The sequence below is a fragment of the Manacus candei genome, unplaced genomic scaffold (genome assembly GCF_025592945.1).
Source record: "Manacus candei isolate 608988 ecotype Guabito, Panama unplaced genomic scaffold, ASM2559294v1 h1tg000047l, whole genome shotgun sequence".
Taxonomy (NCBI): domain Eukaryota; kingdom Metazoa; phylum Chordata; class Aves; order Passeriformes; family Pipridae; genus Manacus; species Manacus candei.
In genome coordinates, this window is record NW_026138095.1 from 12,047,589 (window position 1) to 12,073,358 (window position 25,770).

Here is a 25,770-nt window from a genome sequence, read left to right on the forward strand (position 1 = left end):
TTCTGGGGATTACTTTAGTCTTTTAAAGCAATGTTGGAAAGCTGCATTAGGCTACAGGGTGGGTGTATTCTGCCAGACATGAGACATTACTGCCTTATGATGTTCACAGAAAATAAATACGTTGAAATGCGGCTGGGCAGGTACAACTCTGCATGCTTTAATGCTCACCGAGAGAATAACAGTGGGTGGTTTTTTGAAAATATTCATAATATGGTTCGCATCTTTTCACAGTAACAAATCCAGTCTGGATTAGGTGTTTCAAGTCAACATTCTGCATTCAATATTTCAACTACTGGCCTTCTCTATTTTCCACAAAGAAATCAGGTCTGTTTCCTTACAGAAAGGTGATTTCTGAAATCCTGTATCCTGAGCTAAAGTAATAAGGATCAGCCATGCACCTTTCTACAAGCAAACAGTAAGCTGAATCCCCTACGTTTTTATCCCGAGTCCTTCCTGAAGAGCAATCTGTATTTACTTGGCATTTCAGAATTGCATAACTCTGTCTGCAATTCTGCCCCTTCCCTTTAGTATCATTTTATCTTCGTAGACATAAATAGTCCCGAAAGCATTGCTTTCCGGGGGCGTTTCGATCACCCCCTCCAAGGTCAGGTGATGAACTCCATGGGAGTCCAGGCAATATCCCCCATCGTGCAGGTGCCCCGCAAGGACACAGACCACGCACCGGTGGGAGTGGATGACAGACAGGGCAGCTTCGTAATTCCAGGCCAGGCACACCCTGTCTGAAGCATCGGGGTGAATGGGCAGGTGACCTGCAGTTGAGAGGGAAAAAACCAGGAGAGTTAAACTGTAACAAAGTCTGTCTCATTGCTGTGAAACTCAGCCAACCATGTGCAGAAAGCTCCCCCCAGTATGGACATGGTCTGTCCTGCTCCTTCACAGGTTACATCTGTATCTCAGGAGAGCTACAAAGCTGCTACATGTTTTCCTCAACTCACATACAGCTGTTCCCGGTATATATCCTCGGGAATATATACCCCCTTCAAATATAGGGGTTGAAACTAGATGATCTTTAAGGGCCCTTCCAACCTAAACAATTCTGTGATTGTATGATATATCCCCCATATCCACCTACCCATAACTACAACTTTTTCTTGGTTTTCATCAGAGAACTTGAGGACTTCATCGAACCAGTTCAGCTGGGCTTGGCTAAATCCTCCATTAAATGCTACAAACTGAGGTTCTTTGAGCCCTACAATGAAGAAGAAGGTTAGGCACAGGTGCATACACCTCCCACAGCTCCTCTATTTGCCTTATGTAAATCTGCTTACAATAGATGGTTTACTCTCACAACTTGCAGGATTTTTTTTTGCTTTTCTTGGATCAAAACTCCAGCGTCCTTGGACAAACGAGAAGTGTTTTGTTAGTGTTTTCAGGGGGTTTGGTCACACTGCATGCACAGCGTTTCCACTCTTGGTGTCCCCCCCAGTATGGGATGCGGTGGGCACAAGTCGGTGCTCTGCAACAGCCCCTTCACCAACAGCTACCCCGTGTTCTGATACTGTGGGGCACAGAGCACAACACAGACCCTTCCCACGGGTAAGGGGGAGCATCTCCCGTGCCCGCCTAGGGCCGCACTGACCGCAGGGAGGAGGAGGAGGTTGGCAGCCCTGGGGCACACGGCCGAGCCCCGCTGCCAGCCCCGGGAGCTGCTCCGCCCGCGCTCCTGCCGTGCCGGGTGTACCTGCGGGGCTGTTGAGGTCCTCGTTGGTGTTTTTCTCCCGCAGCAGCCGCAGGGACTCCTCGTAGCGGGGGCTGTCGGGGTCCCTGCCCAGGACGCTCAGATCGTAGGCGTCGAGCACGACGAGGCGGAGCCGCGCGGCCGGGCTGCAGTGATAGGCCTGGCACAGCCCGTCCGGGGGCCCGGCCGCGTCCCCCGCGGGGCGGCTGCACAGCCCGCTCTGCGCCAGCCGGGCCCGGCTGAAGTTGTAGAACTCGTGGTTGCCCCACGCGTGGTGCACTGGCACCGGCAGCCGCCCCAGGGCCTCCAGCACCTGCCGCAGGGCGTCCTCGGCCTCGCCGCGCCGGGCGTTCAGCCCGTCGATGCTGTCGCCCAGCTGCAGCACGAAGTCGATCGGCGGGCTCTCGGCGGCCCAGGCCCGCACCGCGTCCCGCAGCAGGCGCAGGCTGTGCCGGTAGTAGCGCCGCCGGCTGCCGCCGAAGTCGTGCCCATCGTCCGCGTCCGCGAACTGGATGTCGGCGATGACCCCGAAGGCGACGCGCGGCACCGCCTCCATGGCGGCCGCGGGCCGGGCGGAAGGGGCGGGGCAGGCGGCGCGGAATGGCGGGGCCGATGGCGCTGTGGTGGCTCGGCGGGGCCGTGCGGCGGGGCCGGGCCGCGCTGGGGCCGCTGCCGGGCCCGGCCGGGCGGGTCCAGGCGGGGCTGCCCGCGCCCCGCAGCCGCCCGTTCTCGCAGCTGCCGCCGGGCAGCGGCCGCCGGGCGGGCGGGCAGAGGCGGGTGAGTGAGGGAGGGAGGGCCGTGGGCAGGGGGCGCGGGCCGGCCCTGCCCCTCCGCGCTCACTGAACCCCTGTCCCCGCAGCTCGTGTCGTGGCGGTCGCTGGCGGCCACCGCCGTGCTGGGCGGGGGACTGCTGGTCGGCATGAAGGCGGTGAAGCGGCGCAAGGAGCAGGGTGAGTGCGAGCGATGGAGGAGCAGCGGCGGGGCCGCGTCTCGTGTTCAGGCGATGTATTTTTTGTACTCAGGCGATGTATTTTTTATATTTAGGTGTATTTTATCCGCTCAGGCATCGCTCGGTATCACAGCTTTGCAGAGGGTCACTCCGTGCCTGTGTGTACGGAAGTGCTGTGGAAAATTTTCAAAAATTAAAAGCAAAATTCAGCGTTTGAAAGTTCTGAGGTTAGAATAGTTGTGTTTGGCTGCATGCGCTGTACCAGGCGATGCAGCTCAGACGGGGAGCTGGGTGTTGTGGGCACATTGGGTTCCCTCTGTGAGGCACATGAGCTTTGCCCTCTCCTACAGGAAATGCCCATACCTTTCCTTTTCATGGATTTACTGTTGAAAACGGAGATATTACAGCTCTTAGGGTGTGTTCAGCTTGCAAAGGATGCTGTTTTTTCCTATTTCCCACCAGGCCAAGTGGGAAATCGCCTTTCTCTCTTTATCCCCCCTTTCTTTTTAAACAAAAATGCAATCAGATAACAATAAAGAAAGATATTATGTTTCAGAGGAATTTAGTGATATATTTGATTTTGTCCAAAAGGAACGCTTTTTGGAAGCCATGTGCACATTGGGTTCTGCGTGACAGGTGTTGGTGGATCTTGACCTGGCAATGCCCTGCCCATGACCCAGTGTGGTGCCTGACTTGGCTGCTTCCAAGGCTCACCGGGGAAGCAGCAGGGATTGTGACATGGACGTGTTTGATCTCCTCTTGTGTTTTGTAGAGCTAGAGAAGGAACGAAACCGAAGCATTGGGAAGCCACTGCTGGGAGGGCCCTTCTCGCTCGTGAGCCACGAGGGGCAGCCCAGAACCAGCAAGGACTACATGGGCCAGTGGGTGCTGATCTACTTTGGCTTCACTCACTGCCCTGACGTCTGTCCCGATGAACTGGAGAAAATGATTGCAGTGGTAGATGAAATTGGTATGAGAATTCAGGGGATTCAGTGGGTGTAGAGGTCCTGTTTATGGGAGGGTCAGGTTTGTTCTAATGAAATGTCACAAATGGTGATAACTGATGATCTTCTTTAAAAAATGCTGTTGGCTGCTATTCAGTAGTTGAATTAATTGCTAAATGATCCATAGATCAATCTGCCTGTCACTAGTGTCTAACATGACAGCACTGGTCTTTCCATAACAGGAGACTTGGGAATAAAACATGGTGGTGGCAGATCACAGGGAATGCACCTGCATTATATTTTTGCCAAGAAGTGACTGTGAGGTGTGTTAGGATTTTTTTCCCTCTATTTTATTCATCCTGAGAACAAATCTCTGTGAGGGTCTCTCCTGAAGCAGAACTACTGTACTGTGAAATGGAGGGAGGGGGAAGGCCGTGTGTTATGAGTTTCTCAGCCTGCAGGCCCTGAAGAATTATGGGGCAGGGATAGTGGTAAACCCAGCCAAGTGGGAAAACAGACTAAAGAGAAGGAAATACAGCCAAGGCTTTGGCTGGAACATGAGGGAAAGAGCCTGAATTGTGTCTTCACATTTCCTCCTGTTCCCCCATCCCAGCATGCTTCCCTTGTGTGCGCCACTGTGCTTCCAAATGTGCATCACACCACCACGTCTTCTGCAGCACAGCCAGTCTGTCATCCCTCCTGAGCAGGGCAGGGGCTCGGGGGCGGGGGAGCTGGAAGCTCCCAGCACAGACACAGAGCATTGCGTCTCATAGCATTTGAATCATTCACAAATTAGATAGATTAAGCTGCACAAAATGGCCTTTTTAGTTCCTTAGGGTGGGCTTGGCCTGATGTTACTTGGCTGTGAGTTTGTTTGAAGGGAGATGAAAAATGATTTCTGGTTTTGTAAAATAAACAATAATTGTTAATGTCACAGAACAAATTCCATCTTTGCCTAATCTGACCCCACTCTTCATCACCATCGATCCTGAGAGGGACAACCAAGAAGCCATTGCCAAATATGTTAAAGGTATTACTGCTTTCTTTCTCTGTGTCTCATAGCATGTAATACAGAGCACTGGAAAGGAGCCTCTTGAAGGGATTCTTTTCACTAAAATGCGTACGTCTTGCTTCTATCTAGAATTTTCTCCAAAGCTGGTCGGGTTGACTGGTACCAGGGCACAGATTGACCAAGTGGCTAAAGCTTATCGTGTGTACTACAGCGAGGGCCCCAAGGATGAGGACAACGACTACATAGTAAGTAAGAGTAGGACCTTTGCCTACTGAAAGGCTGTGGATAAGAGCAGCATATAGATTTTAAAACCAGCTGTTGGATCTGTGCTGAAGTTCCAGGTGACAGAGCCCTTGTTGCACTGATCTGTTAAGCTGTTTGTCTCAGTCAGAACCAAAGTGTCCTCTTACAAGCTCAGAACCTCACTGAAGCATGTTCAAAACGTGTCCCAGCCCAGGCCTGCAGACAGTAGCACAGGAACCAGTAAGGCTGGCAGTTAGTTCAATGTAATGTGTTTGACTGGCTGCCTTCCTGTGTGCTCCAAAGAGAAAATGGAACTTGGAAATTAAGGTGTCTTAGTTTAACAAGATTACAACTTAGAAATTAAGAAACTTCAGGTGGAAGTGTGGAAAAGGAAAAGAACAGCTTTTTATTAACAAAATCTGAATAAACAACAAATGATGCAATCAAAAACTTTCAGAAGAAACAAAACAAAGTCCCAATTTTCTTGGGAGGGGGAGAAACCTGCAGCAACCCGGGGAAGGAAGAGAAAAACTGAAGGCAAAATGTCCTGGGAGCAGAAACAGATGAGTGGGGGGAAACGGGACCCTAGGAAAAAGTTCCGACATCTCTTTTCAAACCTATGACATAAGGAAATAGGAAGTAGGAGAAATGAGAAGTAAAAGTGAGTAAGAACTCATTCTCTGCCAAACTGACACCAAGGAATGGAGTCTTCCTGGCAAGAGACTTGGATATCTCCCTGCAAATACTGTGAGCATCTTCTTCCTGTGACAAACAACCTGCAAGAGAGAGCATGTTCATTAATGCTATATTAAGTGGGAATAAAATACATAAGTAACAGTGTGAAGGAAGAAAATGAGGTTTAAGTGAGGCTGAACTGGGTAGTCAAACTTCCACTTCTCTGCAAGGGACAGGATTGATTATAGGGCTCTGAGCTGCTGCCAAGACCTTCCTGTCTTGCCAAATTCTGAGCAAGCTGGAAGAGTAAAGCAGGTACAGGTGATAGGAAGAGTGAGGTTACATCTTACATGATCTGCCTTGTTTTTTTCTTCATTACAAGAACTGAGGACATCAGAAGAAACTAAAAACAGGTTCAAAAGGAAAGGTAATGATTCTCATTGCAGTGAGCACATGAGGAGTGGAATCCCTTGGTACAGGTGCAAATGGTGGAAGTCCACAGGGAGACTTGTTCTTAGTCTTTGGAAAAAACAATCTTTTGAGGGTTATGACATGCACAGAAATCTTGTGTAGTTCAGGAAGTCTGTGAGATGACAGTGTTTGGAAACTGGGAGGTAATAGAGGAAGGTAACGTATTTTTGGTGCTGATTTTATACTCTTTCTTTAAAGCGACTGTTGTTGGCCACTGTTTGGGGTGGGATGCTGAGGCAAATTGAATTTGGTCTAATTCAGTATTGTTGATTCTTAATCTGTCTTAAAACTACCTGAGTCCCGCAAAAAAATTATCCAAAAAGATTGGGGGAGCAAAAACAGTGGTGCATGAAAAGAAGGAGCAAGAGCAACACATGATCTCAGTGAAGAGAAGATGAAATCACTGGTGATGTCCACTGCTCTGCATCACTGAGGTGGGAGATCAATAACTTGTTTTCACTTGAAATGGCAACTGGAAAGATACAGAAGCCTGTGACTAAGATACTGTATTTGAATGGAGAAACTGAATGACAATTTAAATCAATATGAAATCAATCTAAAGATACTGCCTAATATCAGACTTTTAGAAGGGGGCTTGTGGGAATGCAATAACAGGTTATAGGAACAGGATTGGCAAAGGATGCTTGCTCAGGAGAGGGAAAGAACTCCATAGAACCTGACACTAAATAAGTGAACTGAAGTTGAGGAGAGCTGATGGAAAGAGGCCAGCAAAGCTGAATGAGTGCTGGTGCTTAGCAAGTGAACTACATGTGGATTCTATTGAAGCACACCTGGATCCTGGCATGGCCATGAAGGGACAATACGGGGGTTCAGCCAAGAAGAATAACTCCATGGATGACAGCAGCTTGGAGGGAGGCTGGAGGGTGACATTGGGCATAGGGGAAGGGATTCAGGATCCAGGAGGGGACCACTGCTCTGTGTTAGGGCTGTGAGTCTGAGGGGAGGGAAGGGCAGCAAGGAAGAAAGGCCAGTGAACTGGAAGTAGGAGAGCAGCCTAGGAGCCCCAGATGTGGTGCCAGGGAGGAAGAGTATATCTACATCTCCCCAGGATTCTTCATAGGCTCTTGGGTTTTGGCTCTGCATGCTCAGGGCAGGGGACACAGGACTCAGGAACAGAGTGCAAACAGGATAGCAGCAACAGCAGGCCTGGGAGGGAGAGCTGGAGGCTGGTCTTGTGCCTACCTGAGACAGATCCAGGTAATTTATACTCTGTCAGTTCTTCCAGTAAGTTTTTTTTCCTCCTTATGTCTTGCCTGGACCTGTGTTCCCAGCAGATGATGAAGTCTGATGTCTGTGCAGGAGTGGGCTCTCTGTCATCTGCTGTGGGGTAGGGAAGAGGAACAAGTCCTCTGCAGCATTTGCTGCTTGTTTTGACTTGAAAAGAACATTGAGATGAGCATTTAGAAACGATAGTTTCTATTTTAATTTTTCAAGTACTACTTCAATATTACTAGTTCCTATTTAATAATCTCAATTCTGTAATTATCAATACCAGAATATCCAATTTATATGTTTTAGTCTGCAGTTTACAAGATTCGAAACTCAAATTGTGACCTTCAGAACACTCAGTGGGAACAGTGTAGGCTTCAGGCAGGCAGAGACTGAAAAACTGTTTTTTGCACCCAAACTACCCAGGGAATTAAGATGTTCTGAGCAGGCAACCTGATTTTTCAATTTTTTTTATGCTAGCTTCCATTGGAAGGATCTAAATTGTGATTTATCTTGCTTAAGACAAATTGTCTCCTTCAATTTGATTTTGTGATCTGATCTTGGGAATTTGAAACCGGAGTAAAATATCTGAATTAAACCCAAGTCAGTGCACAGGTGTGTTTCAGTCCCCAGCAATCACAGGTTCGTGGCCTCCATCGCCAGTACTTTGTGTCTTTGCTGATAAAGGTGTGATCACAGTTGGGTGCAGGCAGTGTTTGCAGTGGCATTTAAATAAATGTGCTGTGGAGTTAATGAGGGCACTTGGTGTGTTCAGCTGGAGGAGACTGAGGGGAGACCTCACTGCAGTTCCACCTTCCTGGGCAGGGGCAGAGGAGGGGCAGGGACTGAGCTCTGCTCGGGGGGGACCAGGGACAGCAGCCAGGGAAGGGCTGGAGCTGTGTCAGGGCAGGCTCAGGTTGGATCTCAGGCAAAGGTTCTTCCCCCAGAGGCTGGTTGGGCACTGCCCAGGCTCCCCAGGGCAGTGGGCACAGCCCCAAGGCTGCCAGAGCTCCAGGAGGGTTTGGCTGATCCTCTGGGGCACAGGGGGTGACTCTTGGGGATGGGCCTGTGCAGGGCTGAGGGTTGGACTCAGTGATCCTTGTGGGTCACTTCCAACTTGGTGTATTCTGTAATTTTGGTATAAATCCAGTGGGAGTGCCCAGGACATCCGTGTGTGAGGGTGTCTCGGGGCCGGCAGGGGGGGCCCCTGCCCTGCTTGTTCCTGTATCCCGTGGCCACTCCTGGCTCTGCTCCCCCACCATGGTGAGGTGCTGGATCCTGCTGTTTGCTGACAGTGAGCTTGGTTTAATAAAATACTCCTGTTTATATTGCATTTACATTCTGTTAGCAGCAGGAGCTTGAATACCTTGTGACCATCGTGGAGCATCATGAGAAGTAGAGGGAAACTGGGAGAAGACCATCAGCCTCAGGTTTGCAGGAAGGGGCCCCTGTTTAGACAAGACTTGTCTGCTGAAAGTATTTCTGCACACATTCTGAGGGTGCAACGACTTTTCTCTGTTTATTTTATTGGGTAAAACCAGCAGAGATCACTGAGGTGATCATAGAATCATGGAATATCCTGAGTTGGAAGGGACCCATGAGGATCAGGGAGTCCAACTCCTGGCCCTGCACAGACACCCCAGCAATCCCAGCATGTGCCTGAGAGAAGAGAAGCAGTGATGCTGAGGTTTTCCTTGTCTTGCTTTACCTTCTTGTGGAGAAGTTTGCAGCTGCCGAAGGCTGAACCAGACACTGTTGCTGCTGACAGAGATGTGCAGGATGTTCCAGTATTTAAACGGTGGCTACAAAGAAGATGGAAGCTCCCTTTTCTCGGGGAGTCATGCGGAAAAGACAAGGCACAATAGGTACAAGTTACTCGTGGGGAGATTCCAATTGGACACAAGAGGAAAAATTTTCAGAATGAGAACAATCAGCCATTGGAATAATCTCCCCAGGGAAGTGGCAGTTTTCCAACACTGGATACGTTTAAAATTTGGCTTGACAGGGTCCTGGGCCATCTTGTCCAGGCTGTATTTTTGCCAAGAGAGATTGGATCAGATGATCCATGAGGTCCCTTCTGACCTGGTGGTGTGTGATTCTGTAATCTCTTACCAAGCTGTGTTGTGCTCTCTTGCAGGTGGATCACACAATAATAATGTACCTCCTCGGACCTGATGGTGACTTTGTGGACTATTATGGCCAGAATAAGAGGAGCACCGAGATTTCGGCTTCTATTGCTGCACACATGAGAAAATACAGATCCTAAACCACAAGGTCTTCAAAGATTGCTGTGAACATCACCTGTGGGTTTGGCTGTGGTTGGACACTGGCATTAAAGCAGAAGCACACAAGTGTAACATCCTATCACAACATGCGTCCTTTCTTCCAAACAAGAAAGGCAATCCTGTTTCTGCAAATTACCATTACCAAAGATCTCTGCCGAGCCTTTCCCGTGGATATTATTTGCAGCAAGATCTAGGCTACCAAGTGAAATTTGGGACTTCTCTGAAACATTGTTGGGAGCAAAAAATGGAAAGCACTTTTCATTTGGGAAGAATGTGTGTGCTGCTGGTAAAATTAACTGGTATCTCTTGGCAAGACACCAACAAAGGACGGTCACTGCAGGAGGATTGCTTGGTGAAAAGCCATGGGGCCATGGCATTCTCAGAGGAGCTCTGCCCTCTGGTTTTTCTGTACTGTCTTGCCTTCTGGGAGAGGCAGTTGCACTATTAAAAGTAGGAGAGCCTTAAGAGTGCTCCTTTATCCAGGTTAAGAAGGTGAAGGGCATGGAAAGCACCGGCAGCTTCCATGCGTGAGACCAGCCCTGTAGTGTGCATGATCTCTTCATCTGAATGCAGAAATGAAAGGGGTTTTTCTAATGATTTTTCCAGGTGAACACTGTTCACTTATAAGGAAAAGAGAAATGGGTTGCAAATAGGTTTTTCTTCTGGCGTAAATGATTGTGTGCATAGTTGCTCTGCTTGTGCTGAGCAGGGAAGTAGGAGGGTGGAGGGGGCTGTGTCCAGGCAGAGGGCTGGCAATCAGATGCATTTTATGCAGTGCAGCATTTAAAAATAAAGATTTCTTTGTATAGGCAATATATATTTTTTTTTTCCTTACTTAGATTTCACTACAATATCATCAGAACTTTGTATGCCGGTCAAGCTTCGTGTTCTTGCTGTGTTTTCCCTCTTTGCAGAAAGCAGTCTTTATTTCTGGTTGTGCACACCAGAAGCCTAAAGTGCTTTTTTAAGGCAGCTGAACCCCACAGAATGGCCCATAGGAGACAACCAGAAGAGTTCTTGGTGTGAGTCCCAGAGTGTCTTAGACTGAACACAAGTATTCCTGCAGGTAGCACTGGTGTTCTGAGTGTGGGAGAGAACATTCCTGTCCGGGGGAAGGTGCAGGGTCTATAGAAAATTTCTGTCTTTCCAAAATTGTGAAAAACAGTAAACTTGACCTGTTCCAGAGCAATTCTAAACCACAATTGAGGAGTGCAGGCCCACATCAACTGCCCTGTACTGTAGTGCCTCCTGAGGGTGTCTGGAATGTTGCTGTGATAGAGTATGTCTCACACGGAGTTCTTCTCGTAAAGGTCTCTCAAGGAAGGAAGATTCCCAAAGTTCCAAGATAGGATATTTTTTTCTTTGCCTTTCAGATACTACATAGTTTAAAGAAGGGGTTTTTTGTCTTTTAAAGCAAGATTTTTTTTTTTATCAGTTTACAGTGGGAGTTTTGAAAAGTGTCCTGGTAGGCTTAACCTCAACAGCTGAAAAGGAAATGAGTTTTTATTTTTCCTCTTTGTGCTGGCTGGGTTGACTGCAGTAGGCAATAGGAGTGGTTCCAAAGGAAATTTCACACTTGCGTCTTCTATCAATAAGAAGGTGCATCAAGTCCAATGTGTTATCAATGGTATTAGTGTCTGTGATAAGTGGTACCCTGGCAATAATGATTTTGTTTTCATGGATGGGTTGCAAGTGTCAGCATTGTTTCAGAAAAGCCTTTCCTTGCTGTTTGTTTTTCCCCACAATCCTGGAGGTAACTAATTCTCAAAACTTCCCTTACAGAGCTGACTTTTGGCACCTCTTGGCCCTGCATTTCTATGTGCAGGTGCTTGTGCACCACTTTGTTTTGAAACAAGACAGGCCATGGCTTGACCTGCTGCTGATAATCCTGTGGAAGCTGGGCCGGAGACCTCTGGAGCTCCACCAGGGCAGAGTAGAGGGGCAAAATCCCCTCCCTTGATCTGCTAGCCATGCTTCCCTTGATGCAGCCCAGGGTATGGTTGGCTTTCTGGGCTCCCAGTGAACATTACTGGGAATGCTGAGCTTCCTGTCAGCCCATGTGCATCCAATATTGGTGTAGGAGACGTGATGGGAGTGGGACTGAGCAATGGAGCAGCTGATCCAGGACACTTGTTTGCCTCTTTAAAGTCTGTGCTTCTCCTAATTATTCCCAAGCACTTAAGATAGCCTGTGGAGAAAAGATGGATTTCAATATTGTAATTTGACTCTTTAGGGAATGGAAAGACTCGTAATACTTGTTTTTCAGCCATATCTGTCTTCCAAAAGGAGTGGGAAAGAGACTGTTTCAAAGGTAAAAGTGCAGAGGGTTGATTGTGGGGCTAAGGAAGAGGGAGGATGTATTTATTTAAAAGCCATTTTATGTAACTGATCACTGAGTTGTGATCAGTAGAGGAGTGGTTTGAGTTTGTAAGGTAGCCTGTTCCAGGCACAGGGCATGGCCTGGGTCCCTGTCTCTTGTGGCAGCGTGGGAATCTCCGTCAGCAGCAGGCACTGATATGCCAGCATTGTCTTTGTGCCATGTGGGTGTTTCCCTCTTCCCACGCCAGTGCCAGAACTCCTCACTGAACCCTCCCTTGGTGTCTGGGGGCTCTGACTACCCCTCTGTTTCCCAGGTAATGAGAAGCATGGCAGTTTCCTTGAGCCTTCCCCAAAATCACTGTGCTGCTGGTGGTTTGCATGGAACGGGGCACGTGCAGGCTCCACAGCAGGAGGAGTTTAGAGGGAGGGGGTTTAGCTGATGGAAAGGAGACACTCATGCAAAAATGTCAGGAGAGGGCCTGTTGCTCACCACAATGATGTGCAGTAGGTTCTGATCAGTTGTTACTGGCAACATGAAAGAAATAGTGGATACTGACTGTAGTTCCTGAAGGAACTTAGTGCCATGGTCTAGTAACTGCAGCAGCAGTGGATCAAGGGTTGGACCTGATGATATCAGAGATCTTTTCCAACCCAGCTGATTCTATGATTCTATGATTGCTGGATAATGGTAAATTGCTACTAAACAGCTACTGCTCACCCCATGTCTGTGTAACAAGTGCTGGCTCTGTAATGAAGTCGGTCCTACTGCAAGATGCTCCTTTTTCTGCTGCGTGACTCCACATGACCCCTCCCATGCATTTTCACATACATTGGGTACTTGATCTCTTTCATGAGTGACACCTTCAGGTCATTTATTCAACCCCTTGTGAGTTGTTGGTGTTTGTGGAGTCTTCAGGGACAAGTCTCTGCCCCATGTTTTACCATCCCGTGGCTCTGCTCTGCACAGCAGCCTTTGTCTGCCTTTCTCAAGGTCTCTGCTGTCACAGCAGGCTTGTATTTCAAATATTGTAGCAGTGTGTTAGTGCCAAATACCTTATTCTGCACAGAGTACAGTCGGTGTAAAACCAGGATTGTATGAGGCAATAGTAAGTAAAAATAACACAAATTAGCCAGAAACACCTGCTCAGAAGAAAGAATTGGTGTTACAGCTGAGCCAAGTTAAAGCAGGATTTGGACAAGGGGTGCCTCTTTCCCAAGGCTTTGCAAACTCCGCTCATGGGCTGCATCCTGGCAAGGGTCACCCCATCTACACTGATTTCCCTAAAGCTCATTTGCAGCTGACTCAGCTACAGAGACAAATGCAGGGTTCCTGACTTCTCCAAAATGTTTTGACAGAACTGTCATGTCCTTTATCTTGTTTTTTGTGCCCTGAGAGGCAGAGCCAGCTGACCTAGGAAGACTGGGGTTGTGTGGGAAGGGCCCAGAGAAATGTAGGATGGAGGGATGTGTCCCTTGCCCTCCCAACAGGATGTCCTGCTCCCTTCTGCCTCTCACATTGACTGTGCCAATCACTGTTCCCTTGGCCTTTCCCAGGAGGGAAGCTTTCTTTGGTAGTGAGGCGGGTTTTTTGTTGTGTTTGTTTGTGGGGTTTTGGCTTTGTTGTTGTTGTTTGGTATTTGGTTTCTTATTTGTTTGGAGTTTTGTTTGTTTCTTAAAAACAATAAACATGTTGTTTAGGCAACTGCCCTGCCTTGCTGACAGCAGGGAGCACAGGTCTGTTCCCTGCGTGTTTAGGAGGCCCAAGGACTGTGCCAGGTGATCAGTGGGAGGAGGCAGAGCTGGTTGGAGGTGACAGCAAATGTGCTGTGGGTGCTTGGAGATGCTTTGTCAGTGGATGTTCAGTGTTTCTCCAGTCCAGTATTAGAAATGGATCAAACTCCCTCTGTAGGTGTTGTACCCAAATTCCCTGTAGCCCCGAGCACAGTGCCCGGCCCACAGGGAGGGAGCTCAGCTCTGGCGGGGGCAGGTTTGTGGTGGGGCTGTGCTGGTCACTGGGCTGGGGCTGGGGGATGCTGGAAACTACTGGAGGACAAGTTTCACTTGGGAACCAAATTTGTTGGAACCTGGTGCTGTGCAAGGTGAACCTGTGCTACCTTAGGCAGATGGGAGCCCCTGAGTGCCATGACAGAGGGAGGACAGAGCACAGTCCTGGCTGGGGCCAATCCACAGAGCTCTGCTGTGTGTGCCCAAGGCACACCCGGCCCCAGGATATATGTCCTGGAAAATACTAGTTCCTCTGAGTGGCTGAGATCCATAACACTGGTGCCATCCCAGGCTGGGGGCTAGTGACAAGATGTCTGAGGAATGAGGAAAAGCTTCATTTGTCTACCCAAGGAAGACAACGCATTCCTCATGCCATGGAGGAGCTCAACTAATGAGTGACACTTAAGCCACCTGGATGAGGCTGGCTGTTTTAGGAATTTTCTCAGCACCAGCATGGGCAGAGCCAGGGACTGAAGAGGTACAGACTGTGGCTTTAAACATCTGCAAAGCCCTGTATTACATTTTCAGCCCAGATCATAGAATAACACAGATATGAAGGACCCTTGGGAGGTTTGTAGTCCAACCTCCTGCTCAAAGTAGGGGCAGCTGCAAGGTCAGACCAGGATGCTTAAGGTTTTAAACAGCTAGGGCATGAAAACCTCCAAGGATGGAGGCTGCACAACCTCTCTAGATTTGCTAAAGCAAGTATTTTTCTTTAAATCCAGTTTGAACTTCTCATTTCAATCAGCATTTTAACTTCAGGGTGAAGAGACTGATTCCGTCTTCTTGACAGCCTTCTCATGGATATTGGAAGGCTGTTGTTAGATCCTCCTGAAGCCTTGTCCTTCCCAGTCTGGGCAAGCCCTCTTCCCTCATCCTCTCTTTGTGTTGTATGTGATGGCCAGCTCAAGGTCCCTGACTGTCTTGACCTCAGATTCTCAAACTGTTCCCAGCCCAGTCCCAGCATGTGGGGTTTTTTTTAAGGATGTTTTCCTTACTGGGGGCCACACTGCACTGCCCGGCAGGGGTTGTGGCCTCGAGGGAGAGGAGAGGAGGAACTTTGGAGCGCACAGAGGTTTGCCAGTTCAGTTTGGGGGAGAGGGAGGGGGTCGGGCAGGCCGTGGGGTCCCTGGACCAGCGGGAGGGTGGGCGGGGCAGTCCTATTTGGAGTGTCTCGGGTGAGCAGTGTGAGGGAAGATCTGTGGTAACACAGTGAGGGGGAGGGTAAGGTCAGGGTAGGTATTGGGTTCTTCCAGGGGGTTGGGGGGTTTAGGCTGGGCTGGGGCTGTGGGAGGTACCCAAGCCCTGGGTGGGTGCAGGGACCCCTTATCTGTGTGCCCACCCTGCCCGGGGGTGCCTTTGGGATCACTCTCTGTTCCAACATTGTTGCAATGAGGGCAGAATGTGCTGAGCTTGGCTCACTTGTGGCTACTGCCCAGGAATGGTTTGTTTTGGAACTATAGTATCCTGAAAGGGTGCTTAGGGCAAGGGAATGTCCCTGGGAATATCCCTGGGTTTGAGTGTAGGTGACTGGGGGAAAAGTAGGGAGTGAAAGGCTTGCCCCAGTCGTTTTAGCGGGGGAGAAGCTTGTGTGCCCCTATGAGGTTGTGAGCTATGCTGGCGATGGTACATGCCTTTGGCAGGGTCTCCTACGCCAAACAGATGAAAACTGAAGGGTCAGATAAAATGTGTCCATGGGCAGGATGGGCTCACAAGCCTTCTGGCAATCATCCTAGGAGAAGGACAACTCTAATCCCAAACCCGGGCAGGTGGAGCTCACTTAGCCCTGTAAGGCCATCCACCTAAGAGAAGGTCACTCTAATTAAACCTACATCCTGAGGACCTCGCTGCCACCGTCCAAGCTCGCTCGGCCCTGGCAGATGAACCTTAGGACTAAAGGGTGGGCCCAGTTCTGCGCATGCTGCATCTCACCTAAAAAATCCATTGCGCGGGCTCGAAGGTTTTGTCGCAAGTGGGGATAGAGTCCTTGCCAAATCTTCGTTCACCAAGCCTAGCCATGATAATGATGATGATTTCTTTACTGGGTGCAGGACTTTGCATTAGTCTTTGTTGAACTTCATAAGATTCCTGTCAGCACATCCCTCCAGCCTGCCTGGATCCCTCTGGATGGCAGCTCTGATCCAGAGGTATTGGCTGTCCCTCCCCATGTTGCCCTCTGCAAAGCAAGATAAGCCAGTGTGGTGTTTCCTCTGCCGGGTGATTGACAAAGGGGCTGCTCCAAGCACATGACCCATCAACAACTGTTCTCTCCTACTGCCAACCAGGTTCTTCACCCATCTAGTTGCCCACCCAGCCAGGCCATGAACTCCTTTCTTGGACCCAACAGTGTTGTGGCAGGTGGTTCTGGAAGCTGAGGTTGGTCAGTGCCCACTGTTCTCTCTACAACTGCAGATCTGGTCATTCCATCACAAAAGGCAATTGGGATGGGCAGGTATGATTTACTTCATGATAAATGGACACTGACTGTTCCCAGGCACCTCTTTTATGTCCCAGAGATGTACTCCAAACACATTTCTGTGTGCATTTTTTCCCTCTTCACTATTTTTTATCTGCATCTAAAGAAGAAACCTCTCAGATAAGCAAGCTGATGTCTCCTGAGAAGATGTGGGAGGCAGGTTGGGCCTTGGTCCACAGTCATCCGGGCAAAATCCAAATCAGGTTTTATTTTTCCATACTCTGTCACATGTATGCTCCCAGTGTGAAAATACTCTCTGTGCCTGCAGGGATAGCCAAAAGGGCTCAGCCCAAATTCAGTTTTGATCATAAGGAGATTACAGGAATGTATCTGCTCCATGAGCAGCTGCCAAACTCCCTTGTGCAGGCAGGTGCAGCAGAGGCTGTGGCTCCCTGGCCTGGTCCAGTCTGGGTCAGGTCCTCAGTGTTCATGCCAAAGGAGTTTGTTTTTGCCCAGGAGCTGTGGAGCAGCTCTGCTCTCTGTACTGAGCTGGAGCTGTTCCCCAGCGTGAGGCTTTTGGAGCAGGGCTTTTTGGAGCTCCAGCCTTGTGCTGGGGCAGTGAGGGCTGCCCTGGTCATGGGTGCTCACACAGGGCTTTGTGCAGTCCCTGGGGTCTGTCCCCAGCCAGAGCATCCTGCTGTGTGCCCTGGAGGGACTGTCCAGGACAATTTCAGGGCAGGTGTTTCCCACAGCACTAGATTTACCTGCTGCCTCCAAACAAGCTCCCATTCCTGTTGGTGCCCGCTGGGCCCCTCTGCTTCCAGGGCTTGGTGGGTCACCACAGGGTCTTGCTGGCCTGGTCCTGTGGATGCTCCTGGGTTGCTGGCCCAGCTGTCACCAACCATGCTCCACTTGGCACAGATTTGTACCAGCACCTTCTTTGAGACAAAAACAATCTCAGGAGCACTTCCAAGCCACTCCAAAGCACAAACCAGCCAGCTTGACTCAGGGGCAAGCTGCAGTGGCAGTGAGAGAGGGCAGGGAAGAGGGCTGCAGTGCTCAGGACTGCTCTGCTGTGCCCATTGCAAGGGCTCATGGATTGGAAGCTGCTTTTGTGTCTTAGGTCCCTGTTCCTGGATATTGGGGTTACAAGGAGGCAGCAGGGGGGTTTCTGCTGGCACAGCTGCCTTAAGCACAGGCCAGAGCAGATTTTGCAGAGGGCACCAAAACACCTGGCATTAGGCCAAGGGATGGGACAGACCTGGGGGCAACTGTGGGGTGCCTGGAAGACCGAGGTGTGCACTTGAGCTGACACCTGGCCATGTGGCTGCCACTCTGCTCGTGTTCCTCCACGGCGGCTACCACAGGCTCTGCAACCCTCCGAGCTCTTCCCAGCTCTGTTGCTTTTCCCTGACCCCCTCCTCTGGGGTGAGCAGTGCTGTTCTGCTCACACGGGGGTTCAGCTGGTGCAGACTCAGGGTTCAGGTCAGCTGTTGTTGTGGGAGTTCTTCAGAAACTGCAACCATGGCACTGAGCTTCAGTGACAAAGTTTTCTGGCCATTGTGGGAAACTGAAACTCAGCATCCTCCTGCAGCCACCCAGAGCCACTTCATCCTTGCTGCTTGCTCACAGCCTGAGGAAGAGAGCAAGTCTTGCCCATCCCCAGCCTGGACCAAGGCCATGTATGATTGGAGATATCATTGCTCTTTCTTCCTTTCTCAGTGCCTTTGCAGATATCTACATTTTGTGAGCCTTTTCTCACTTGATAAGACTTGCACGGTCCCAGCACTGACCCTGCATTCCAAAGATGTGCTCCCATCGGGCCCTAGCCAGGATCTGGGATGAGTGAGGGGTCTCACATGCTCTCTGGTGAACTAATGGATGGAGCTGGAGTCTGAGCATTGAGTTGGGCTCTCCAGCACCTAGCTGCAAATCAGGTTGTGTTTCAGTCAGGTAAAAGAAGCAATGTACAGACTTCTGAGGAGTCAAAAGAGCTGGGAACAGCCTGCCCTTATGCACTGAAGTTGCTAGTTACAACCAAGGCTTTCCAGTCCCTGCTACTGGACTAACTGTCTCTCCAGGACAGTGTGTGCTGGGGCTGCTTAGGACCTCCTCAGCCTTGGGGCAGTGAGTCTATACTGAGCGAAGCACATATTCTGGTCTGTGCTACAGGGGGAACGACCACAGTCCTTGCTGTTAGACATGAACTCATAAGCAGGTCAGTTTTACTGCATTACCCTTAGGAGCAAATCTGGTGGCCTAAAAGGAAAGGCAAAAAGCTGACTATTTGTCTGCTGGAAAAGAATTTAAAAGGTTTGGGTTGGTTCAAATGGAAACCGATTTTTTTGAAGGAAACTGTGCTGGTAGTAGAGTGCCTAGCCCCTGACTTCTAGCAGCCCTACATCAGTTGTATGTGCTGCTGGGAGTATGAAGGTCTGTGCTGGGGAGACCTGGGCAGGAATGATTGCATTCATTCCTCTGTGCAAGAGCCAGCTCATTCCATGTTTTAAGCTGTGTATTACTAGTTTAATAAAGCAGGTTCCTTCAGCATGCCAGGGAACTTACTCAGCTGCAGCTTACAAAACCTCCTTGTTCTCCCAAAGTTCTTTGTGCAAAAATAGATAGACGCCAACCAGCAAATCCACCTTTAATTTGCGGGGGTATATTGAGCCATGAGTGCCCTTTTCTGAATGCAGGGCAGCATTAAAAGCTCCCTGGCAGCACTGGGATGAGAGAGCCTTGCAAGGCAATGTGGCTCATGGTGACAGCACCCTTGTGACCTTCACCTCAGGACAGCTCTGTGTCTGCAATGATGTTGGCAGCACAGAGCAACAGATGTACCTGCAGCTGCTGTTCCCTGGGCTGTTTGTGAGTAGATGTTCACCTACACGAGTGCCCTGGGCCTTTCTGCACTGCCCTAGGAGGGCTTTGGCCACAAAGAAAGGTGATTCACTGTCCTCTGCCTGTGAGAAGCTGAAGCAGGGTGGTGTTGGCCTGGGACTCACCTAACTTTTCCTAGGACATCATTTCTTGCCCACCTGAACCTCAAGCTTGTAGCAGTCCTGGCTAGGGTGGGATGGTGCTAAGGGCCACTACCTGTTGTGAGCAGCAGCCCCCTTATCCCAACCCCAAATGTAGTATGCCTGTTCATGGGGGCAATCTGCTGGCACTGCCTCTGGCTGTGTGGGTGGGGAGAGAGGCAGTGGCCCTGGGCACCAGTAGCACTGAGTTCAGATGAGCAGGACTCCAGGGCTTTGAGCTAAGGAAGGGCATCCAGGCACTCAGCAAGTAAAAAAAAAGGCTGCTTTTCCCTATCAAGCTCTTGTGAGGCAAAGAAATAAGTATGTTTTGCTTTTATAAGAAAATGTTGAGAATGGATGTTGTCCAGTCTGTGTAATTCCTTGGCTCCCATGTGCTCTGAAATGGCCTGTATGTGCTTAGACACTTTGTCATGGTCAGAGTGGAGCCCTCACGCTGAAACTGTGGAGCTTGAGGGGTAATTTGCTGGGATTTGTTCTTTCATTTTCCATAATAACTGGGAGCATGTTGCAGTAACCAACCCCCTGGGTAGGCACTGGTGTAGGTCCTCCAGCAAGCTGTGGTCCCTGCAGCCCTTTCTGGGGTTTCCCACCAGTTGCTGGGACAGAAGCAGCAGATGCCCCACTGCCAACTATAACTCTTGGGTTCAGGCTCAGCCAGATGATGGGCCCCTTGCCTGGCCAGATCTTGCTGGCTGCAGGGCAGAGGGGACCTGGCACCATTCTCTCTCCCACCCCATGCATGGGAAGCTGTTCTGTGGTGTCCACTTGACTCAGGGGTGTGAAACCCCTACTCCCTGCCCCTGAATCCAGGTCTGTGAAGCCACTCATCAGCTTGGGAGGTGTCCCTGGAAAAGAGGGGCAACCCCAGGGCATGTGGGGACACCGTGGGGTCTGTAGGGAAGAACTGGGTGATCAGCAGGGGATTTGTTCCCCATTTGTTCCCTATTTGTTCCTCAGGTTGGTGCTCTGGGTTCAATGATCTTAGGGACCAAATCAGAGAGAAGGTCTTTGCAGGGAGATCAGCATTGCCCAGTCTGGTACTGGCACTTTTTTATGGTTTTGGGTCCACATTGAAAAGATCTAAGCCTGCTCTCACAGTACATGCGCCCACTTCAGCTCCCTGTAGTACATGTGCTCCAAGCCCCAGGCCCAGAAATCATGGATGTATTTTGCTAAATTTTTCATGAAAACTTCCATTGGAAACATCTGGCAGGAACAAGAACAGCCCAGGCATTTGATATCCTAGAAAGCTGAAAGTAATTGAAACCAGAAGCTGGTGAACATTAGGAAGAATGCAGTAAGGAACACCATTCCTTGTGTCAGAAGACACTTAGCTGCAGTGATGATTTAACTTTAGTTAAATCATGATTTAACTTTAGTTTGATGCATGTTATCTGTATACTTCATTCCAGTTGGCTTTAGTACCAAAGACTTTTGAAGGAGCAGCTGTAAAGCAGAGCTGTAGTGCAGAAGGGCTGTGACACTCACCTCAGGCTTTCTTAGAGTGTTTCTCTCTAGATAATTTATATTTCTGAGAAAACCCCAGGAGATTTAACGACAAGCTCTTTAATTAGACCTTTACCTGGAGTAATTTTCAGTAAGACCAGGTTGATTTTGAAAAGGTCTACACATCTCTGCTGTGCTGTGTACACTGAGCTGCCCACACTGGGCTGTGCCCACAGGGGTGGAGGGACGGTGCTGGCAGAAAGCTGGTCCCACCACAGCCATCACCTCTGTGCTATTCCAGCTGCAACAGAGCCTCCTGAGAGTCCCTGCACTAGATCCAGACTCATGAGAAGGTGCAACACTCCTCCTCACCCACTAATCTCTCCCTTTGCATCAGCGTTTCTTGCCTTAGTTTGTTTTTTTAGTGGTTTTTTTGTTTGTTTTTTGTTCTCATTTAAAAGGATCTGTTAAAGGGGGCCCTTGCTCTCAACATGGGCGTGCAGCTGAGCCTTCACTCTGGGCCACAGGCACCTGAATTGAGCTGTGGTGAACCACAGTGACCTGGGCTCACAGTAGCAAGCCCTGTGCTCGTCTTGTTTTGGGTTTTCCTGAGGGCGAGCAGGATCCTGCACAGGTGCAGAGATGTCACTTGTGTGTGGCCTGTTGTAGCTCATGGCTTTGTGGGTAGGAGACTAATCTCGTATGGTCCTGGGGTCTAGGTGAAACACTTGAGATGTTTTAGAGCTCTGGGAGTGCAATAAGAAGTATCTTCATGAACAGGACCGAGTACCAGACATTATACTGGGAGCACAGTGTCCACCAGCTGAGCCCTGGAGCATCCAGGCTGCAACCAGGTTTCCTTCTTCTGCTTCTGACACTGACTCTTAACGTCTGTCTCCACTTCTGGGGAGGTGAGAGACATCAGTTGAAAATCCAAAGGCTAAGAAAAGGTTTGATTTCGGATCTCCTGTTTCCTGGCTGCTGGTCCTATGGGAGTGACTGGAGCCAGCCCAGTCACTCCAAAGTGTGGAAGTGTGGCCCATCCCCAGAGCACTGAGTGCCATGGCCAGGCCTTCCTTGGACACCTCCAGGGGTGGGGACTCCACCACCTCCCTGGGCAGCCCCTGCCAATGCCTGACCACCCTTTCCAGGAAGAAATTCCTCCTGATGCCCAACCTGAACCTCCCCTGGTGCAACTTAAGTCCATGTCCTCTCATCCTGTCCCTTGTTTCCAGGGAGCAGAGCCCAACCCCCTCCAGCTCCCCTGTCCTGTGCCCCTGGAAGCCCTCCTGAGCCTCCTTGTCTCCAGGCTGAGGCCCCCAGCTCCCTCAGGTGTTATTTATGCTCTAGACTCTTCCCCAGCTCCATTCCTTTCTCTGGGCACATTCCAGCCCCTCAGTATCTTTCTTGTCGTGAGGGGCCCAGAACTGGACACAAGATTCGAGATGCCTCAGCAGTGCCCAGCATAGGAACAGGCACACCATGGCTGGTACAAGCCTGGATGTCACTGGCCTTCTTGGCCACCTGGGCACACGCTGGTGTGCCAACTCCCCACACCCAGCTGTGGAAGTAAAGAGCACCCACAGGCAATGAGAGCCACTCTCCCAGTTTTCCCTGGCTGGTTCAGGTGCCCAGGTGGGAGCAGAGTGCAGGAAAACAACTGGCACTGAGTAAGGGGAGTAAGGGGCTCCACGGGGAGCCCCTGCTGCCAGCTCGTCACAGGCGTGTGCTGAGCCCTGCACCGACAACATCTGAGCCCTGCCTCAGATCTCTAACTCAGGACCATCCAGTGTATCCACAAGCTGAAGCATCATTTCATGTTCTCCCCAGCCTAGCATGGGTTAGTAGCTGAAAAAAATACACATTAATTACTTTCAGATCTCTAATTCTGATCCATGAACTACACAACCAGCTACCACAGCATTGCTATTCCATGCCTGCTGTTGGAAAGGCCCCACTTTGCATTACAACAGTCACATTCTGATTTCATACTGTTCCCCATCATGATATGAAAACATCTGTCAAGATAATAGTTGCTGTAAAATCTTAACAGAAGGTAGCCTGGAGCAAGGGCTGAGATACAAAACTGTGCCTGTCACACTGCAAAGCAGGGATGTCAGGAGACTTGGGGAGTGCAGGTGAATCTGCACATCTCAATTTTGGAGTTTTTTTCTTTGGTGTTAAGAACATGCATTAGATTTTCCTGTCTCAAGAAATAAGTGTACAAACCTTCCTATGTCTGGACTTGCCTGTGCTTCAGAGCCCCTGAATGATTGACAAGCTGTATGATTTGGGATGACAGCTTTGTGGGATTGAAAATCAGAAAGTCCCATGATAGATACGAAACTTAAGTCTCCCTTATAAATGACAGTAGGAATTGAATGAGTGGGACACTGCTGGTGTTTCAAGCCAATCAAGAAAGTTGCAAAATTTCAGCAAGCTGAAGAAAGATTACTGTTGTTATTCTGTGTGTCTGGAGTTTTCCAGAGAGCAACTACTTTAGAAACTCTCTGTATTTCCCTCTGGTAAGGTAGCTGGTCTTCCCACTCTGCAGGGGAGATCATAAAGGAGTGATTTGTCTCTTCTACAGGGAAGAGGCTGGATCAGACTCAAAGCAGGCTGTGACACTTGGGTTCCAGCTTCTGAGTACAGGATTTCAGGAGGACATCCAGTCCCCAAGGGCTTGACATGAAGCCACTTGTGCTGTGCAGGGGATTGTTAAGCACCCCAGAGGGACAAATCACAAACTCCTCTAAAAAAGGGGGGATCTGCTTAGCCTGAGCTGGTTTTGGAGGTCTTTTCCAACCTTAATGATTCTGTGGGTGGGGTCCAGCCCCCTTGCTTTGGGCATGCCTGGGAGCAGGAAATGCCCTGTCTTAATCACACTGGCAATTCAGTATCAGGAAAAAGTCCCAAACTGCTTATTGGTCTGGTGTGTCTCAGTTTTTGCTCTCAGTACATTCACTGTGCTGAGTTCAAAGGGCTGATCACAAGGGATGAGGGCTAAAAAAAGCTTTTCTCTCATCCTCCAGGCTTAGGGGGATTCTAGGAATTCATAGTTCATGAGATATGTGGCTGTCGTGTCCATTTTTAGTGACCTTAAATGAAATTACGGGCAACATGGAGCATGTTTTTCAAAACACTGGTGACTGACTCTGCTGCAAGCCCACAAGGTTAGTTCTTGTTGTGCAAACACAAGCAGGGTCAGCCACTGTGGCCTAAAGACAAGGTGACGTCCCCTGTGCTGCAGCAGCAGCTGCAGGTGTCCCAGGGTGCTCCAGCTTGGAGTGGTGCTTTGGGAGGTGGCAGGAGCTATTTGGAGTGGGCTTCTGGCTTCACACAAGACCTGTAGGCTTCACTCTGCTGAGGGAAAGCTGGTGCTGCAGCCTTGGATGAGCATCCATGCAGAACAGAGAGAAAATAGGGCTTACTGAGCGGTAACAGAAGATGACCATAACAGAGATCCTTCCTCTCCTGCACCAGGAGCTCACTCTATCTGTGCATGAAGGCTCCCACTGCTCCTGCCAGTCATTGCCTGGCTGCTCTGTACCAACCAAACTATGTTTGGGACTGGGAGACCTCCCTTCAAAGCCCGCTCTGGCCCCAGGGAACTCATACCCGCTTTTCAAGAGTTTTTGAGTCAACTTTGCTGGTTTTGCAAAAGTCAGTGAAGGCTTGATCTCACTGGAAATGTGCACCTGGGATCACAGATTTTTAGGCCAGGAAGGCAGTACCCCAGCAGCAGCCTGGCTGTGCTCCCCTGAGACGGGAGAGCTCAGCTCCAAGTCCTGCCTGTCTCCCTGCCTCTCCTGCAGAGTTGGGGAATTTTGCTGCAGTTGTATTTTTTTTCCATGCTAATTCCCACTGTTTTCCTATGCTTTTCAGGGCACACATGTTGGCTGAAGTGGATTCAAGGGTGTTTTGGCAGTGTGGTCTGAGAAGCCTGTGGCACAGCCTTGGTCTGAGGAAGGGAGAGGAATGACTGAGTCTATGGTAAGGCCTTACTGCCTGAGCTGCCCACGTCAGAGATGCAGAGGTGCAGTGTGTCCTTGCTCAGCCTGTTTCTCCTAGACACAGCTCTGCCTTCCCCAGGCACAACCAAGCTTGCAGCCCCAGAGGTTCAGGTGAAAGTGCTGCTCTGGGTCACTAGTGCTCAGGACTGAGCAGAGCTGTTACTGTCCTAGTGGGCTGACAAAGGGGGTAGTGCCCAGTGGTTTTGTGGCTACTGTTTACCCTTACCAATATCCGTCTCACATGGGAATTGCAATCATCCATGTCTAAGAACCTTCTTAGAACGATGTGATGAGGCTTCTGCAGCTCTTTTTGGCAGCAAGGGCAGTGAACATCCTGAGCAGCCAAAATTGTATTTGGAGCTACGTTTCTTTACCATATTCAAGGTTTGGCATTCATGAAGTGTCCATCCCTGGCTAGATTTGGGTGTTGTTCTTTCTGGTTAGTCTCTATTTTGCCATGGTTTATCACATCATATTTCAGTCATGGCCTCTCATCCCATCCCCCCTGACCCATGCAGTGATGGGAAGCCACAAGAGTTGCCATAACTGATCCTAACACCTTTTTTCCTTTCCATGGCCTTGGTCTCCACCCCACACAGGGCTGCTTTGGGTTCCCTCACCACTGTGCAGCTCTGCCCAGGCATCCTGTGATCAGGAGCAGGGAAGCAGGTCCCTTCTGCACTATTATTTCTTTGACATGTGGGTGAGAGTGGAAGGAAGTGCTGGCCATGGTCATAGCTGGCAGGAGAGCATGTGACTGGGAGAGGAAATTCTCACAAGAAAAAATCTGTAAACCACAGATCGGTCCCAGAGTTACCAAAGTTGGAAAAAGAGCAGCTCCTTTTCTTACACACTGTATATGGCAGAAAATGCACACGAATTGTGAGCAGGCAGGAGTGTCAATCCCTTCCTTCCAAATATAGGGAAGGGGCTGAACCAAGAGGACCAAGCTGAGCCTATAAAAGCAGTCGGGGAGAAAGCCCTTGGTGGCTCCCGATGTCCTGACCAAGCTCGTGGCCATGC

General features: G+C 49.8%; 2 protein-coding genes and 1 long non-coding RNA gene across 3 annotated transcripts; 1 reads left to right on the forward strand and 2 right to left on the reverse strand.

Moving 5' to 3' along the window:
• Window positions 1-136: 136 nt before the first annotated feature.
• On the reverse strand, window positions 137-2,298 carry ADPRM (ADP-ribose/CDP-alcohol diphosphatase, manganese dependent). The gene is made up of 3 exons (XM_051798057.1): window positions 1,703-2,298; window positions 1,094-1,210; window positions 137-770 (listed from the first exon to the last, which is right to left on the reverse strand). Exons 1-3 carry the CDS (start codon window positions 2,253-2,255, stop codon window positions 484-486), a joined length of 957 nt encoding a protein of 318 aa, XP_051654017.1. The 5' UTR covers window positions 2,256-2,298; the 3' UTR covers window positions 137-483.
• Window positions 2,285-10,325, forward strand: LOC127475850 (protein SCO1 homolog, mitochondrial). Its single transcript, XM_051798054.1, has 6 exons — window positions 2,285-2,476; window positions 2,559-2,649; window positions 3,421-3,618; window positions 4,530-4,622; window positions 4,734-4,849; window positions 9,361-10,325. Exons 1-6 carry the CDS (start codon window positions 2,300-2,302, stop codon window positions 9,487-9,489), a joined length of 804 nt encoding a protein of 267 aa, XP_051654014.1. The 5' UTR covers window positions 2,285-2,299; the 3' UTR covers window positions 9,490-10,325.
• LOC127475868 (uncharacterized) lies at window positions 9,779-25,770 on the reverse strand. Its single transcript, XR_007906367.1, has 2 exons — window positions 15,764-25,770; window positions 9,779-11,696 (listed from the first exon to the last, which is right to left on the reverse strand). It is a non-coding gene; the product is annotated as an uncharacterized LOC127475868 (long non-coding RNA).